Below are 19,014 nucleotides of genomic sequence, written 5' to 3' on the forward strand. Positions count from 1 at the left end.
ACCTCCAACTTATTTCCAGAAAGTCGTATTTATTGTAAGTCCAAACCAGACCTTACCAAAGGTTACGTGAACTTCAGAAAAAAAGGCATAGCAAAAAAACCCAAGAGTTTGATAACCTTAAGAATCAAGGGAAAACCTAAAACCAGCCCTTTCTCTCCCTAAACTACTTGAAAGAAAATATATTCCAAGACTCAACCCCAAAATGCTTACAGTGACCAACACTTTCAAAGAACCTAAACCAATGCTAATAAGTACATGAGGACACTAGGCTAACCAACAGGGAAAAATGCTCAAAAACTGCCTGGGAGGACCCTCAGCAAAGTAGAGAGCATGAACCTGACAGCATACACAGAACTCCTTAAGTGGCTTCTTTGCAGGAACATGGAAACAGGTATCTCCAGGAGTGTGATGGTCTTCTTTGGAGATAGGTGAATTTCCATGCAGCAGCCCCAGATTCTTCTAGAGTATTTACCTGAGGAGCACTCTATATGCTGGGGGAAAGTCCGTTCCATGTAGATCCCTCGAAGTTCCTCCAGGCACCTTCTGGAGAGTGTTTGCCTCCTCTGGAGACATGTGAATTCCCAGATAGCAGCCCTAGATTCCTTCGAGGTAGCTACCTCATGAGTTTTGTTGATGTTAGAGGCAGTTCCATTCCTGTGAGCTTCCAATGACCTTTTGTGGGCATCTTCAGGAGCACTTTTGTCTCTTCTGGACACAAGTGAATTCCCAGGTAGCAGCTCCAGACCCTTCTAAGGTAACTTATCAAAGACCATTATGTATGCTGGGGAAAGATTTATGCCCAGTAGCAATTTGGAAACTTTTTCTATGATCAAACTTGTTTTTTACTTACTCTTTTTCAATAATTTCTTTGTATGGGCCTCAGGGATAGGGAAAGAGATAATAATGGAGATCCCACACTCTGATTCTGGATGCTCAGAATAAGGAGCTTCAGAAAAGCATTCCTGAAGCATTGAATCACGTAACACAATGCACTAGATAACTTCAAAGTTTTTTTTCAAGAATTAAAATAAATAAGCAAGCAACCCACTTCTTACATTTCATATGTATGCCATACAACTTCATAGGAAAAGCCTTTCCCTTAAATCTCCACTACAGTATCCCTACAGAAGCATAGAAAGGAAGAATTAGCTATCATACAGGGAAAACCATGGAATTTTTAGTAATCTATCGGAACTCATTATCTCAAAACTTGTTTTCCCTTAAGATATTTATGCACCTCCATTACTTCATGCATTGATTACTAAATCTTAGGCTTAATTTCTTTTTGTAATTCTTCATGTACGTAACTTAAGGAAAATTTTTTTGGTGTTGTTTAAGTAGGACACTTCCTATGTTACGCAGCATTTTAAACTGTAAGGGTACATTAATCTGTCTTCCAAATTGCAATGCAATCAGATTCATGTCTTGGCAGTTAATCTTAGGATACTTACTAAGGACATAATGAGGAATGATGGTATAAGGGGAGGGGCATTTGTTTTAACCGAACAGTTAAAGCTGCTGAACCACTTTTCTGGATTTATCCTATTCAAAGATACCTTTCTGAAACTGCTAGCTGGCAAATTAACACCTGAATTCACACCAAGGTCTTTTTCTTGCTCGGCTTCAAAGTTTTTTCAACACCAACATGCCACGAACACGCATAATGGAATGGACTCATGAAAACTTCTGTAAATATCAAGTTTAAATTTCAACACTCATCAGAAAACATTCACACCAAACCTACAAGACCACTCTGGGTCCCAGTAACAGTTTATAAAGAGCAGTTTCAAACTCTCCTTGCAGAGCTAGATGAATTATTAGCATCATGATTACCAGAAAATAAATTACCATCTGAGCAGACTTCTGTTGAAACAAGAACTTGGGCAGGGGGAGTGGGGAACGAATGTGGAGGGAGGGAGGAGAGAGGAGATGGGGACAGGACCTTCCTTCATGGTAATGTTCCACGTCAAAGTAAGGTACAGTGTGATTGCCTTCTGGTAACACTTCTGTGTTTGTGATTGACTAAGTCATCACATGAACAAGATCAAGAGTTGCAGAGACGTTCTATCTTCAATCGTTTATAAAAATCCAAAGCATTTGGAAATAAACTTAAAAGACTACCCTTAAAGCTTATGACAAAAGCAGTATTAAAGTAGTGTTCTCAATCCCATCTTGATCACCTTCAGAGTGAAAGTTCATCTTGAGATTCTGATCCCTGACTGTGATAGCCTTACATCAGGCCATGAGCAATCCACACTGAGATAACTGTTGAGACCAAAGACCAGAGTTTCCACATTAGCGTGGGGTGAAGAGTCAGTCACTAAAACACAGTCCCAAATAACAAAGAGTTTGTATAGCTGCAACAGAATACATAACAATGGCTACACAGGTCAGAAGAAAGCTACCAGGACCATCATGTATTTGTCTCCATATTTTCCCATTAGCCTAGGTCCTACAAAGAGCCCAGTGGAGAGAGACAAATGCAAAACTTCACAGACACCATGCACAAGCTGACCATGTCCTCTGTTGTCTAAGAAGGATAAAAGGTAGGTCTGAGAATGGAAATGTGCATTTTGGGAATAAGGATGAGAGTCTGAATCTTAAGTGGAATAGATATTATATCAGTAGTTCTTTTTCCACCACACAGATTCATTAGGTATGCCAAACCCTACCTAAGAAGTGGTAAGCTTTGACACCGCTTCTGTTCTTGCAATTTTTTTAATAAAACATCCACCAACATGAAGGCTATGTCAAGCCAAGCAGAATGCCACATTAAGTTTGACCTCATGTAAAGACTGCTTCCCATTTTCCCATTTTTCGCTGAGAGGTGTGAAGATCACAAAGAATCATACACGCAGAAACATAGCAGGAATGGTCTGCAGCAATTACAAAGTCTCAATTTAGTTTCTCCTTACAGTTGAACAGAGAAGTGTTACCAAAAGGTAATGCAGCAGACTTTGCTCATGCAAGTAGGACCTGTCATGACACAGCATGCTCATACAACCTTGCATCAACAAAATATTACAGCGGGATTGTGACAGTCATCATACTCAATGCTCCCTAACCAAAAACTCAATTTATGAAGATTAGACAGTATTCCTGGTGAACAGCAATTGACATCTTATGATAATTCAGTGCAAGCCAGATGCACCTCTCATTCACAAAATTCAGGACACTGTGTGAGGTAAAATATAATAATGTAATTCCAGGTCAGAAATAATAAGAAAACACCAGGGAATTGACAAAGTTGTCCTACAAAAGGATAAGACAGATGATTTAAGAAAGATGCGTTTTTTGGTCAGTCTATTTTAGTTTGGGGGGGTTGCGGCATATCTTATAATCAGTCATTTGCAGAAGGTATAAACAAACCAAGGCTTTGATACAGACAACTTTGGGAATTTCATCATTATGATCAACAAGGCCTGAAACAAACTCTGAATTTCTGCTTACAATATGAATTGTCTGTATTAGGACACAGAGGTCCTTCCTCTGACCTGCCTCAGGCTTCAGATGTCTCGGACAGCTGCGTCAATTACCTTAACGACAAGCTAGAACTGGCCTTGGCACGACAGCAAGCAGGCTGAAATTAGGATAACACTTTCTTATCTTTTCCTTCAAGGGAACAGACTTGGACTACATAAGCAAAAACGTGGACAGGGAAGATTTAGACGCATGGCTTGGAACAAAGAAGAAAAGCTGCAGGTAAGCACGCAGCAACAGAGGCAAACCTGATACTTCCTTGCAGCACTGGATTATGTCAATCAGGCACACATAAAAGAAAGTGATCTGAGAAGTAGCAACATGCATACACTCCAGAAAACAGCTCATTAACAGAATACAGAAGCCTACAGGATTCTGAGCTTAGCTCATGGGACACCAGGGGAAAAACAAAACAAAAAGCCCAAACCAAAAAAAGAAGCCAAAAAACCCCCAAAACAACAGCAAAAATGAACAACACTAAGGCAGGGCAGTACCACTACATTACCTGAGGGGTTTTACACCTGCGAAACCAAGAACAGCTACACTAACAGAGCATCTGAGTAGTATTTTCAGTTGCAGATAATTTAGTAAACCCAAGCTTCCTTCATTCAGGTACATTTTAGTTAATCTGGACTTCATCTCACCCAAGGAAGATCTGCACATCATGCTTCTGGGAAGTACATTCTACAGACTTACACCAAAATCTTTCATGTCTGGGACTGTATTTTACTCCACCAGCCTGCCTACTGTCTGACTTCCAGGACTGAATGCCATTTCCTCAACATTTTTTATATTCTGTGATATTTGTAACATTGGGGTTTGTCCAGATTCACAATGCTATCTTTAAAAATGCACACTAGTTAAAAGGAAAAAGAAAGTGCTTAAACGTAAGGCATGCCTATACCAAAGCTGCAAGCCAGGCCATACATTTTCACTGATCAAATGGTAGCAGGGCAATACCTGCTTCCAGGAAGATCAAAGCTGAACAAGCTTGGACTGATTAATAGAGCCCATGGAATTTAAGAACAAAACCAACAAAGCCACTACATATACATGGTAGTACCAGAATAGGCCTAGAACCAGCAAGTCACAAGCACAGAAGCCTGATCAAGCTAACACTGGTGAGAAAAAGAACTTACACTTTTTGCAGCTGAAAAGTAGTATGTCTGGTACTAACCCAATGCATGTTTCCTATACATGAGATTTACCTAAGTATCTTAAAGGCAGGCCTCAATCAAACAGTCAGCTTTGCAAGCAAAGTCATTTCCTTGCAAATAAAATTTTGCTTGCAAAGTTATTTGCCCACAGAGACAAAAAACTAAGGCCAAAGATAATTTGGTACAAAATCTGGTGCAGTAAAATGAGGCTATTTAACACCCATTTTAATCAACCATTACAGAATTTCCACATTCAGAAGCTGTCACCTAAACATATCCTTAAGCAGTTTTCTCAGCAGCAGTTTCAGCAGTGGCAAAATCTGAAAGAAAGGTTAGTCCCATCTGCTGTGAAACCAAGCTCTTTTTTTCATGCATTATGAAAACACCTTAAAGTTTATTGAATAAGCTGACATTGATGTTGGAAGCTTATTTTCATGGCTCCTTCTGCAGGGATGGTATGGCCGTAATAAAAGCATGAACTTCCCACAGTATAAATATCTATGCTTTGGTGTGTGGTGTAAAGCGCGCTATTTTTTTCCCCAAAATAAAATAAAATAAACCATAACAAAATTAAATATTAAACTTGGCAAAGCTGTAGGAGGTCACTAACAGAACCCTCTTCAGGAGGGGAAAGGAAGGAATACTTTCCCAGATGTACTGAAGACAGTTATCAACCTGATGAGTCCATGACATTTTCCCCTACTGGCCCACAAGAGCTATTAAATGGCAGTTCTAATGGTCACTTTACCCTGCTTAGGCAGGTAAAATGAAGGACTACAGAGGGCTGTTGGTTGGATTCAAAGCAAATCCAACCAACAGTTCTTCCACCATCTCTCGTTAGTCTTACCCAAACAAGGTAACAGGATATTTAAACTTGGCAGATACTATGAAAAGTACCAACACCGGATTCACTTATAGCACTCTTAATATTGCGCAAATTTCCTGAACTAGAGATAGAATATTAAAATACAGTTCCTTCTGATAAAAGATTATTACTTTGTCACTGATGCAGAAAAAGAGCATTTCTGAAGCAACAGCTGCTTCTCAGCAGTCTCACAAGAAACCTGTTGTACCTGTGAGAAGTATCAGTGTAATCGGATGCCAAACACCTCCTCTTAGAAGTTAATTTTCTACTTGTCCCCTACTTGCTTGCCTCTTCAACCTGTCAGATCACTTTTTTTTTTCCCCTAAGATAAAGCAATTTTATAGAACCATTTTATAATAGTTAACAACTCCTAGTCTTCATCCAATTTCAAACTATTGATTTGCCTAAACACTAAGAACAGTAAAGACTACTGGATAATCTAAGGAGATCTGTTTGGAAGAGAGATTCTGACACATCACTAAACACATCAGCATGTAGACCCTTAAGCTTAAGTAGTGAATAGAATGGAGAAGGGGAAATTAGCATCTAAAGCAGAGTTAAAAACAATTTCTTTTTTTTTTGGTAGGGAGGGGAAGGGCGAAGTGGAACACCCTTCTCATCACATTTTGTACAGACTCCAGATCCCACTAATCGACTCATTCTGCTTCTCATTTTTCTGTTAATGGTATAAAGCATATGGTGTATCTACACTGGCACCTTGCTCAAAAATTTAACATCCTGATTCAGGCTGATTCAGATCTTGAAACCTGCCTCTCTTATATATCCCCCAAGGCCTCAACAGATGATCAGAAGACTTCCTATGTATCCTATTCTATGATAGAATACACAGAAACACTGGGTTATACTCCAGCCTTTAAATATGAAGTCATACTTTTGTCCTCCTCTTTCTTCCCTCCTCCCGAATCTTGACAACAGAATTTTTTCACTATCACAGACCTCACAAATTAGTAGCTGTAGTATACTGGAAAGAATCTTTCATACATTCATGATTACTACCAAGGAATTGCCTGGATTTACCAACTAGTAGAGGCTACGCAGTATGCTGCATGCAATTTGGACTAACAACCATAAGAATAGGACAACAGTAAGTAGTCTTCTAACTAACTTCTAACAGTAAGTAGATTTCTAACTGTATTTTACTAGAATGAAGACTTCAGAATGGAGACTCTGACAGACATCATCTTCAGACAACTCTAGAATGTGATCTTCAAAATATTTAACAGTCTCATTAATAAGGAGATCATTATCATAACTTAATTTAGCAGAATGTTTTATAATGTATATAGTCATGATTCATCAAAATTATTCCACAATTTCACTGCAGTCTGATAGAGGTATGATGCTCCAACATTTCTGGGAAGATTTCATAGGACATTTACAATGGAAACTATTCCAAGGCTGAAACTACAAGCACCGTTATGTCACCAGATTTTTTTCAACAAAGACTTCCGAGAGGATAAATGAGTTCTATTGACTACGGAGCTCAACCAACCAGCAAGCTGACTATAGGCATCAGTTTCCTATTTCTTTCAAGCTAAATAAAATAAATTTTTTAAAGAAAATGGGGGCGGGGGGGAAGGAGAATAAAACATTATCTCAAGAACTTACCTTCAGACTTCAACTTAGTAAGAACAAAAATCAGGTAGTTGTTGAAATCTGGATACTGATTGAGTTGTTCTAGTTTCTGAAGAGAGAAAGCGTTAAGGAAAGTTGAATCTTCATGCACAGCATTTACAGCTTTCTGGATACAAAGATAATTAAATCAGTTATACATTGCTGCAACGCTTCAACCAGCAGTGAATACAAGCTCACAATACACAAACTATGAACCACCTAAAAAGTTTCCGTAATTTTCTTAATGAAGCAATTGCTTCCAGTTATGAAGAAATCTGAAAATAAAATAAAATCAAGGGACAGACACAGAAAACAACAGATCCTTAAAAATATTTGTAAAGCCATGAAAAGAAGTTTCCTCCCTACAGTTTTGTATTTCAACATTCAGACTTAGAAGCCCACAAAATCTATGGAATCCACTGAGACACAATCCTGTAATACATTTTTTCCCCTCCACAATAAATGAAAGCATTTCAGTATTAAAATGCAACAACTACGAATTTGATAAGCTACTAATTTTAAAATTAGACATATGCTTCTTTACAATGCTAACTAAGCCTGAGCTTTCAGCAATGGGAACCTGTTTAATCATAAATGCACAGACAGTTGTACCAAGAAATTCATGCTTACCCCCAGTCTCATTAAAAAAAACAAACAAAAAACCAACTCAAAAACCCTAAAATGACAAAAATCTCCTTAACTGCAGGAAGAAATTAATTATGTCTCTGAACAGCTGTGAAAGTAGGTAGTTGTTTCTCCCAAAATTGTCATTACTTTGGCCCCAAATTTCCCAGTATTTTGCCACTGCTTGGCTAGAGCACTGATCTGGCATTCTTGTATCCTGTTCTCACATCCTGGTACTAATAGGTATTCAACAGCAACATTTTAAGTCAGTGCAGTGTCACCTCTGAGTTACTAAACACACTACGTATCATCAGTATGGCAAAAAATCAAGAAAAAGAAGAAGTAAGATTATTTGTTCCACTGGCATTTAACTTGCTGTTTAGCTAAATCGCTAAACATTCAAAGTAGCTAAACCTTAGCCAAGCACATGTATGTTAGGACCTGATGGCCCAGTAAATCCCTTCCAGTTATAAAAGATCTACTTCCTTCCCATGACCAGCAATCAGTGCCTCAATCACAAGCTTAACAAAACTTGATTTTGGATATTTGGGGTGTCTGGATCAAGTAGTAACTTGATCCAAGAAGCCAAAGAAGCCTGCCCTTTTTCTACTTAGTAAGAGTGCTTATCAGAGCAACAAGCTCCTTTGCTGTAAAACACACAAAAGATGAAATGTAAAGAAGAGGATGGTCAGGGCAATAATAATAATGGTCAGGAAAAGTAATACAGAACACTCCACATGGCTCCTAGAAATGAAAAAACACACATGCAGAGATTCTTGTCAAAGATGCCAAGCCAAAGAGATCCTTCAGTAACAGCCAGGAAGTAAGGCAGTACACTTAAAAACATTTTTCTTCTTTTCCAAGCTTCAGAGACATAATCACCAAAACAGCCAGCCAAACATTACTAACAACTGTGAATTCCAATGGATGAGGTAGGAAGCAGCAGCAGAAGTGAGAAGAACTGAAACAGCAGTATTCAGCAGAAACCTAGTAAGAAAACACTTAGTTGGTCTGAGAATCAGAAAACAATTTATTGGCCATATTTTCTTAACAACTTCTTCACTCACTTCAATTTTTTTACTTCAATATCTTCATTTGAAAAATATCTGAAGCCTTACTAATTCATAACTTTGTTAACAATAGGTTCTGGCTAACCTAGACTCCCCCACTCGGTTATAGTTGAGTTCTAAGCACTGAAATGTACAAACCCAGTCATAATGAAAGAGCATGACAGAATCAACACACTGATAATCTTACAAAAAAAAAAAATGGACTGAAAATATTTTAAATCCGAAACCACTAACCACCACCCTGCTTTGGAATGTTACAAAGTAGCACTCTACAATACAGCAGCCATCAGATTTTTTTTTTTTTACGGAAACAATCTCAAAGGACATATATATATAATTTTTTTAACTGTAGAACATCACCTGTCAAATTCCAGTAAACCACTTTCTCAAATGCATGTATAATACAACAGTAAAAATGTGCCACTTCTCTAACCTTTACAGACCAACATACAAAGACCTTCTTGAAAGCACAGGTATCTCAGCACAGCAGGGAATTTACCATTTAAAAAGAATTTCAAACATCAGTTAACAGCACTTTTGTTCAGTTAACTTCTACTCATCTTCAAGACATACACCATCACCTATATTGCCCTTCCTGCACTTGCACTGCTACTTTTCAATAAGCAAACTACATGCTATTAAATTATTTGAAGCGGAGCTTTAAAATGTAATTTTACAGTAAAGCTACACTATAAACACTGTTGCTGTAAAAACTCTCGTATTTTAAATACCAAAAAGCACCAGTATAAGTTTGGGGCATTATCAGAACACTCAGACACTTCTGATTTATCAAAGAAAGCAATATTATCTCAGAAATCTGAAAGAGCTGCAAGAACAAGATGATTGAGATGAATACTACTATCATCTTCCAGGTAAGAGCTGAAGCCTTCCTAAGCTTGACCACATCTGTTATGAAAGCCTACAAGTGAAACAAACTTGGCTTCAAGCTAAGCTCTTAAAATAATGTCAAAATACATATACACACATGTACACGTTCTTATCTACTTAAATAAATTCTGCTGCTTTCTGAAGACCTTCAAGCGTTTATTAAAAAAATAGGATCAAGATGATAAACCTCATATTCTTCAAAGAATTTCAAGACTTCTAATTACACTTACATGGCTGGCTCAAGAAGCAGGGAACAGTAGATGAGGCCTTTATTTTTCAATACCTATATTTCAATTAGTCTTAATTTAAAATTCTACTATCTCAATATTTTTCCCCTAAATCCTTGCTACTTCATCACTTCCACAACCAAGAGAGACCTAAGGGAGTAAAACCCCCAACAATCCACAATGCCAATACCAAATGCGCTGCAAAGCAGCAGAAGGAGTCACATACAGGAGATCTCCCCCTTTCCGTTAGCTTTAACGAGTGTAATGAGCAGTATTTCAGGCTCCGGCTTCTAGGCATGCAGAAACATACGACGTAGTGAAACGCGCCGTGTCAGAGCCAGCAGGCCAACGAAAGCGCGCAGGCAGCGGTTCCGCCGGCAGAGCTCCCCCACCAGTCGCGGCTTTCGCCTCGAAACCCCGAAATTTCCTCGAATTACTCGGGAGGCCCCCGTTTTGCAGCGCCGCCTGCTCAGCCCGGGGGCTGCGGGGCACCCCCGGCCACTCGGTGGGATCCGCCAAGGCGAGGGCCGCGCTCCCGCCCGGCCGCGACTGGGGGCTGGGCGCTGGCGGCGGCCCAGCGTGGGAGAACCCGGGAAAGCAGCTGACACCGGCGGGGCCGCGCCAGACCCTGGGCTTTAAAAAAAAAAAAAAAAAAAAAAAAAAATTAAAAAAAAAAAAAATCACCTCCCCACGCCAAAAAAAAGGGGAGGGGGCAAAGAAAAAAAAAAAAAAAAAAAACAACAAAACCAAACCTCAAACAACCCCACAAAAAAAACCAAACCCGCCCCTTGGCTCCAGGCTTGCAACAGGTGCCCGGGCCCCGCGGCCCACAGCCACCCCGGCGGTTTAAACGCCGCGCCACGGCCTCCCGCTCTGGCTGCGGTTCGGCCCACGGCGCTGTGGCGGCTCCCCAAGCAGGGCAGGGCAGGCCCGGCCATCGCCGCCTGCCGCAGTGCCGGCCCTGCCGCCGCGTAGGCCGCACTCACCGCCCCGGGGCCTCCTCACCACCCACTAGGGCCCCAGCTGCCCCGCTCCGCCCGCGCCCCGGACAAGGATACTTGTTGCACTGCTCTCTGCGTGGTGGTGTCCGGGGACTGGGACTCCTTGAGCAGCTGCAGAATCTGCTGGAGCCCCTGCTCGTCAGGCTTCCATTCGTACTCCATCTTGGCTAGCTGGAAAACACCAGACAACAGGCGGCCGCGCTTAGCGGTGCGGCAGGGCCCAGGCCGGGGAGGCGGGCGGAAAAGCAAGCAGGCAGGCCCGATGGAGGGAGGGAACGGAGGAGGGGAGGGTCGCCGCGCCGCCCTGCTCGCTCTAGCTCTCAGTCCTGCAGCGCGCACCCCGCCAGCCGCCTGGCCTGGCCCACCCCCTGCGGCCGCACGAATGGACGGACGACACCGACCTGCTCCCGCTGTGCTCCGCGCCCAGCAGACTGAGTCACGGCGAATTTGTAATCCAGCCCGCAGAGCTGCCGCGCGTCCTCCTGGGTCCTAGCGCCGGGCACGCCTCCGCCCGCCCGGGCCGCCTCGGGCCCGCCGGCGCCGCCGTCAGCCTTTCCCCGGTGCGTCCCACACCGTCAGGAGCCTGAGGACGACAAATCGCGGACCCCTCAATCCCGGCAGGCGGGAAACGGGGCTCTTTCGCCCCAGCCACTCACCCAGGGACAGAGAGGAACCTCCGGCAGCCGCCACAGGCCAGGGAAGAACCGGCGGCCCAGCCCGGCCCCCTGCGGCAGCCGCGGTCGCTCGCCGCAAGGCCTGGCAGTGAGCGAGGAGACTGCGCCAGCGGAGGAGAAGCGGGGGTGCGAGAGCAGACCCAGGAGTCAGGAGCGTGGTACTTGCGTTGCCGTCTGCTGTTCTTGTACGTGATTTGGCTGGGTGCTGAGCAGGTCTCAGAGGCTCCCAGTTCCACGTGTAAAGAGGGAACCGAACCAACCACGCAAATAGAGGAAAGGGGGGCAGGGGAGGGAAACTCAGCCATTGAATACCTAGTGTATCTTATCCTTAGCTTCAATATATATCAGGGGAGATCGCAGGTCAAACTTTAGACATGTGTATATATATATATAAATAAGTATACATTGCATTTTATATATGTAGCTATTCAAAAATATTCTACATATGCTAATGGACAAAATATGAACACATGCTGCCTAAAACCAGGCTAAATTATGAAAATGGAAAATAGTAATACCTTGGCTTTTTACAATCCCACTTTTAGTCACCTTGTTTGTAAACACTTGGCTGTATGAAAACTAGTTTCACTTTCTCCTGCTTCTGCTGCAGTACAGAACTCAGTATGACTGCTGCACATCACAGCCTTAACAGCTGCTCAGAGGCATTGAGGACAGGAAACACTACTGTCTTCCAAAGGTTCATCCCAGGTAATTTGCTGTGTGGCAATTTGTGTCATATACCCAACACTGACAGTCAGCTGTCTGGTCTCAGGTGCTAAGCGGCATCCTGAGCCAACTTCCCTTCTATTACTATGAGCCACTATTCTTGAAGAAGACAAAATCAGTGGTGCAGAGACTTCAGCAAAAAAAAAGCAAAAGGAACTGTCACAGGCAACAGGACAGGCAGCATACTTATAATATCTACATACCTGGAAAACGAGAATGGTGAAAGAGGGTACTTGATGAATCAGGAAAGCATGCACACTGGAGTAAGAAGCGGGCTAAATAGTAGAGAAGTATGCTACAAAGCACACAAGACAAAACCAAAAAAGAGAAAAAATGTTATTTTAAAAAGCAAAAAGTAGAATATGTTTCTTAAACTCTTCAATTTAAGCAATTGCTGAAGTTATCACAGGGTTGTTTGAGAGACTACTAGAGCAGCATACCTCTTGAGAGCTTATCACACTGAACTGGCTACAAGACAGAGTCAGTAAGGCAGGTGCGTAAAGGTGCACCACCAGTTTTTAGGAAAGGATAGGCACAAGGTTTATACAGCATTTTTGTGACCAGGGTGAATCTCTGCTAGTTATGTGGACCCAGGCCATTAAAACTGATGTTAGTGGTTCACACCGCATGAGGACAGTTCTCCATAGTGAAGCTTGCACAGCTGGAGCAGATGAAAGCTGAGGTCCAAAAAGTCAGGGAAGTTCTAACTTAGGCCTCATTTCCCTAACTCCTGCCTTACCAGGAAGGCTGTAGATTCTTTATTATCTTTGAGACTTCTGGCCCACTGTCAAGTTTGTTTGAAACTGATTACAGCTTCAGAAGTCATTAGTCAGAAATTATGACACACGGATTACATTTGTCTGATTTTATCAGGAAACCAACTGCACCAGACAAAAATAACATTAAGTATGAAAAATGAGGGAAGAGACCAGAGAGGAAGGTTGAGAGACAGAACAGGAAAAAGCAGGAAGCAGGCTATGGATCCATCACTACAAAAATATAGGGTTTTTTCCCAGGAATGTGACCAGAATTAAATCCTGGCAATATCTTTCTGCAGCAGAGAAAAAAAGGCCTACAAATCAGGAGCATGAATAGGAGTGTCTATAGTTAGTGAGGACATAAAAATGCTTTAGACAATCGTCCTCCAAGATAGATTCCTCCTGAGGATTAATAGGTACCATACTGGAACACTGGACATTTCAATATTGAAGGCAAACAAATCTGTAATGTGCTTTGCTCTCCACCGAACATCAGCTTGGTACTGAGAGTACCTACAGTTGTAACAATGTACCTGCTCTTCAAATCTGCAACACTGTTGCCTGTGAGAAAGGAAGAGCTTTTCTGGCTCCGAGTTGTGGCATTACTGGCCACAATTTCATGGTTTCTTTTCCCAAAGTAGTGAGTGCTATTTCCTTTTGCAGATGTCTGTAAAAGCCTGCACTGTGGAATCCCATTGAGCAGATGAAATAGTACATATGATAACCTGTCAGCCTGTAATTCCACTTTTCTGACAGAAGTATATTTCTTACTTAATGAATACCTCTACTCGTCATGTATCCATTGATCATACAGAAAAGAGTAAAGTAATATAGTTTCCATATATACAAAGGCACAAAATCACCACACCACTGTGGATAAAATGGATGACAGGCCACAGCATGCACTAATGTTTGATGTTTGGTAGAACAATTAATGAAGACTTAATCCAAATTAGCAAGGTGGTTGGATTATGGCAGAGCAGTGGATGTGGTCTACCTTGACTTCAGTAAGGCGTTTGACACAGTCTCGCACAGCATCCTTACAGCTAAACTGAGGAAGTGTGGACTGGATGGTCGGGTGGTGAGGTGGACTGTGAACTGGCTGAAGGACAGAAGCCAGAGAGTTGTGGTCAATTGGGCGGAGTCTAGTTGGAGGCCTGTATCTAGTGGGGTGCCTCAAGGGTCAGTGCTGGGGCCAGTATTGTTTAATATCTTCATCAATGACCTGGATGAGGGAATTGAGTGTACTGTCAGCAAGTTCGCTGATGACACTAAGCTGGGAGGAGTGGTTGACACGCCAGAAGGCTGTGCTGCCATCCAGCGAGACCTGGACAGGCTGGAGAGTTGGGCTGTGAAAAATGGGATGAAATATAACAAGGGGAAGTGTAGAGTGTTACATCTGGGTAGGAACAACCCCAGGTTCCAGTACAGGTTGGGGAATAACCTATTAGAGAGCAGTGAAGGTGAAAGGGACCTGGGGGTCCTGGTGGATAGGAGGATGACCATGAGCCAGCACTGTGCCCTTGTGGCCAGGAAGGCCAATGGCATCCTAGGGTGCATTAGAAGGGGGGTGGTCAGTAGGTCAAGAGAGGTTCTCCTTCCTCTCTACTCTGCCCTGGTGAGACCACATCTGGAATATTGTGTCCAGTTCTGGACCCCTCAGTTCAAGAAGGACAGGGAACTGCTGGAGAGAGTCCAACGCATGGCGACAAAGATGATTAAGGGAGTGGAGCATCTCCCTTATGAGGAAAGGCTGAGGGAGCTGGGTCTCTTTAGTTTGGAAAAGAGGAGACTGAGGGGTGACCTCATTAATGTTTATAAATATATAAAGGGTGAGTGTCATGAGGATGGAGCCAGGCTCTTCTCGGTGACAACCAATGGTAAGACAAGGGGTAATGGGCTCAAACTGGAACACAAGAGGTTCCACTTAAATTTCAGAAGAAACTTCTTCTCAGTGAGGGTGACAGAACACTGGAACAGGCTGCCCAGGGGGGTTGTGGAGTCTCCTTCTCTGAAGACATTCAAAACTCGCCTGGACACATTCCTGTGTAACCTCATCTAGGTGTTCCTGCTCCGGCAGGGGGACTGGACTAGATGATCTTTGAGGTCCCTTCCAATTCCTAATGTTCTGTGATTATGTGTAAGTCAGAACTGAAAACCAAGTCTATTACTTTGTTGGGTTCAGTTAGATATATGACATTGTTAGCTGCATAAGCAAAAACCTGTTAAGCTTTCACCAATCTGGAAAACATCAGGAGTGCTTTGAATTCTACTTTGATTGGATGAAACAGCATTCTTATAACTCATCAAAAAGTTCAGCTGATTGAACAAGTGCTAGACAGTGCAAAACTGCAGAGATATCTGAATTTAAAATGCCTTTGATCAATTAATTTTCTGGACAAGGATAAATTCAGATGCATCGTCTCTTCAAACTTGCTGTTACTTCATTTCCACAGCTAGAGATACCAAGTGGAAAAATACTCCGTTGCTAACGATTTGCCCAACTGTAATCACACATGCTAGATACTAATATTGCAGTACATGTTCTTACTGCTGGGAGTTGTAAAACAGTCTGAAACTGAATGAGCGGTTGTATAAGAAAATCATCACCTCCTGAATTTCATAGAATCATAGAACAGGGTTGGAAAGGACCTTAAGATCATCTAGTTCCAACCCCCCTGCCATGGGCAGGGACACCCCACACTAAACCATGCCACCCAAGGCCTCATCCAACCTGGCCTTGAACACCACCAAGGATGGAGCATTCACAACCTCCCTGGGCAACCCATTCCAGTGCCTCACCACCCTCACACTAAAGAATTTCTTCCTTATATACAATCTAAACTTCCCCTGTTTAAGTTTGAACCCGTTACCCCTTGTCCTGTCACTACAGTCCCTGATGAATAGTCCATCCCCAGTATCCTATCACGTGAAGTATCAAATTGTAAAACCTCTTAAAAATCTCCCACACCTGGTTTGGTTTGTTTGGGGTTGTGGTTTGGGTGGGTTTTTTTGGTTTTGGGGTTTGGTTTTTTGGTGGGTTTTTTTTGTTTGTTTGTTTTTTTGTTTTGTTTTGTTTTGTTTTTTTTCCCCCCTCTTTCTGCTTCCCTCCTTCCTCTAGGACACAAGCTTCTTTCTCCAAATTTCTCCACAAGTACTTTGCTTTCCTACATGAAGCATATAAACCTCTGTATTTGTCCAACATACAAGGGATTTTTAAAGGCACAAGAAATAAAGATTAACTACAGAGTGGGAGGTGAAAACAGAACGCTCTACCCTGGGTAACAAGCCATACTCATTACTGTAACAGACTAAATCTACTGTACAGGGGTGAGTGCATGTGCAAAGTCAGGACTGATCGCCAGGAGTCCAGAGTGTTATTTAAATCTGTCAAATTTCATGTCTAATTCAACATGTGCTATTTGCCATCTTAGAAATCTTTCAAGCAATATTAGCGTCAGGTTCTTATGAACCCTGTTCAACTTCCTATTTACAACTGTAGTAAAGTTTCTTAGCTGTAGGAGGCAAAGCAGCTGGTGTCTGATGTAGGGTTTTGATCAAAATTAAGTTTCAGTAACTGATGGTTCAGGCTGTCCAAAGACAGAGATAAAATCAAAATGATACATAGCTTCTAAACCTGTTCCTCATTTACAGAGCAAAACTGAGACTTGAAAATACCTGACAGAAGTAGCAGATATGATTTAAAAATTAAGTATGTATTGACTATGGTTAGAGAACTGATGCTGTATTTCCTTCATCATGGTACAGATTTTTCAAAGTTAGTTTAAGACAGATTGCAAATTACTCAGGAATTTCATTAAATAAGAAACAGAACATGTTAAGATACTGAGGCCCTTTTGCTAGGAGAAAGAAGTAATGAATACAAGACATTATATATTTATTTGCAAGTATGTTTTGATGCATAAATGAGAATAATCTGAGGAAAAGAAAAGCTACAAATGTAAAGCAAAATTAAAACCAAATATACAAACTTAAACATTTTTGCCTTCTGAATTAGATTATTAAAATCAGTTATTTCACACTGTTTAAGTCAGACTACTGTCTTTTCACGGTATGAATAAGCACCAACTGTAAAGAAATTAGTAGAAAGGATGTCTCAAAAAACCTGAGTCTTCTCCACTACAAAACTCAGCTGCCATTATTAAGAATAGTGTAAGGGTCAAGGCAAAAGTGATATGGGAACACTATCAACTGATTAGTCAGGATTAGGTTTTATTTTTACTTCTTGGCAAAATACCTTGTTCCAGGATGCACAGAATTTAGAATTCAATGAACTCACGTACCTTCCCGCCATTTTTTTCTGAATACTCAGTGTGTATTAAAACATTCACACACAAAACACACATTAAGACATGCAACTGTCAATGATACTACCATTGTCAGGTCTGTCATTGGTGGCAACACTGGCGCTTTGGTGATACTTGCAATACTGACAGTAACACTGTAGGCTAGACTGTAATCACTGGTCATTGTCACAGAAGGCTAGTGTATCATTTCCTGAATGGCCGATGAATTTCCCTACTGACTGAAGTGGCTTATCTAAGGTTCTTAAGATGCTGTTGCCTCAAGGAAGTGACAGTGTTTGTGTTTATATTAGTCCCTTCTTGACTCCAGGTATCTGTCGTCCACAGGGATAAATAAGAATCATATATGAAATGGTAGACACACAAATGGAAGATGACTTAAAAAGCTTCAGACAGAAATAGGAATTCAATCTTTCATCCTGTGAGCCGAAGTACAGTTGTTTGGCTTTCTCTAATCTCTAATGTTAGACAAATACTCTGATACTACATTATCCTGGAAAAAAGTGAGGAAATAACTACTGACCTGGAATCGAATTCCTTCCAAAAGAGACAAAGCTATGCATATGATCATCAGCAAGGGGAATTAACTGCTCCAGTCATACTGGCAAACAAAAGGAATGATGCCCTAACCCCCTTAATCAAAAAAGCAACTCTCTTAAGGCAAAAAAGCAAACAGGACTTATTTGATCTTACCAAGACTGCTAAGCAATGACTGCAGACTTTCCTTGTCTTTCAAACCTCAGATGAAGAACAGGGTAAAAAAGAATGAAGGGTAAATGTAGAAATACAGACACTGGTCCTGTTATCCCCAAATTGCTCCTATGTATACATACACAGTGGAATTTGCAGATGCATAAACCCCAATGTTTTTGCCTCCTCTGAATATCAGCATTTTTAGATGGCAAATAATAATACGAGTTGAATTTATTACTGTTTAATATAAAACCCAGTATGATCCAAGTGCCTCAACATTATCTCAGCAGGAATTCTATGAGACAGAGAGAAGTACCTTTAGAAATTAAAACAGTGTTAAAAATTCCTTTACAAGTTTCCTTTAGAAAATTCCTGGTCATCTGACCAGAACAATAAACCTCACTGGATAATCTGGTAAGGAAAAGAGCATAATCTTAGCACTGAAGACTATGTCATTAAATAGATGCACACAGAATATCTAATACAAGTGGATGTTTCACAGTATCACAGTATGTTAGAGATTGGAAGGGACCTCAAAAGATCACCTAGTCCAATCCCCCTGCCAGAGCAGGAACACCTAGATAAGGTTACACAGGAACGTGTCTAGGCAGGTTTTGAATGTCTCCAGAGAAGGAGACTCCACAATCCCCCTGGGCAGCCTGTTCCAGTGTTCTGTCACTCTCACTGAGAAGAAGTTTCTTCTCAAGTTTAAGTGGAACCTCTTGTGTTCCAGTTTGTATCCATTACCCCTTGTCCTATCATTGTTTGCCAATGTTTTGTTTGTTTGCCATTGTTTCAATGGAAGATTGCTTCGACCTTTTCAGTTTAAGCATATTCTAAATGCTCTTGCATACAACATCTGGAGATTTAAGAGAAGTTTTATATTTTCAG

The 19,014-nt window shown here is 41.5% G+C and overlaps 1 protein-coding gene and 1 long non-coding RNA gene across 8 annotated transcripts in view; one reads left to right on the forward strand and one right to left on the reverse strand.

Moving 5' to 3' along the window:
- TNPO1 (transportin 1) overlaps positions 1-11,709 on the reverse strand; it is a gene marked incomplete at its 3' end in the record, with an annotated part of 68,276 nt that extends 56,567 nt beyond the window's left edge. Inside the window, exons 1-4 of one of the 7 annotated variants that reach the window (XM_080638679.1) lie at positions 11,604-11,654; positions 11,349-11,530; positions 11,005-11,118; positions 7,132-7,207 (exon numbers count right to left, since the gene is read on the reverse strand). In XM_080638679.1, coding sequence (XP_080494805.1) covers positions 7,132-7,207; positions 11,005-11,109 — 181 coding nt within the window. In that variant the 5' untranslated portion in view covers positions 11,110-11,118; positions 11,349-11,530; positions 11,604-11,654. The other 6 variants (XM_080638678.1, XM_080638680.1, XM_080638676.1 and 3 more) reach the window with 6 other exon arrangements.
- Positions 11,687-16,344, forward strand: LOC308232463. The gene is made up of 3 exons (XR_013958830.1): positions 11,687-11,806; positions 12,232-12,329; positions 16,227-16,344. It is a non-coding gene; the product is annotated as an uncharacterized lncRNA (long non-coding RNA).
- The last annotated feature ends 2,670 nt before the right edge of the window (positions 16,345-19,014 follow it).

The sequence above is a fragment of the Psittacula echo genome (genome assembly GCF_963264785.1).
Source record: "Psittacula echo genome assembly, chromosome: Z".
Classification (NCBI taxonomy): Eukaryota; Metazoa; Chordata; class Aves; order Psittaciformes; family Psittacidae; genus Psittacula; species Psittacula echo.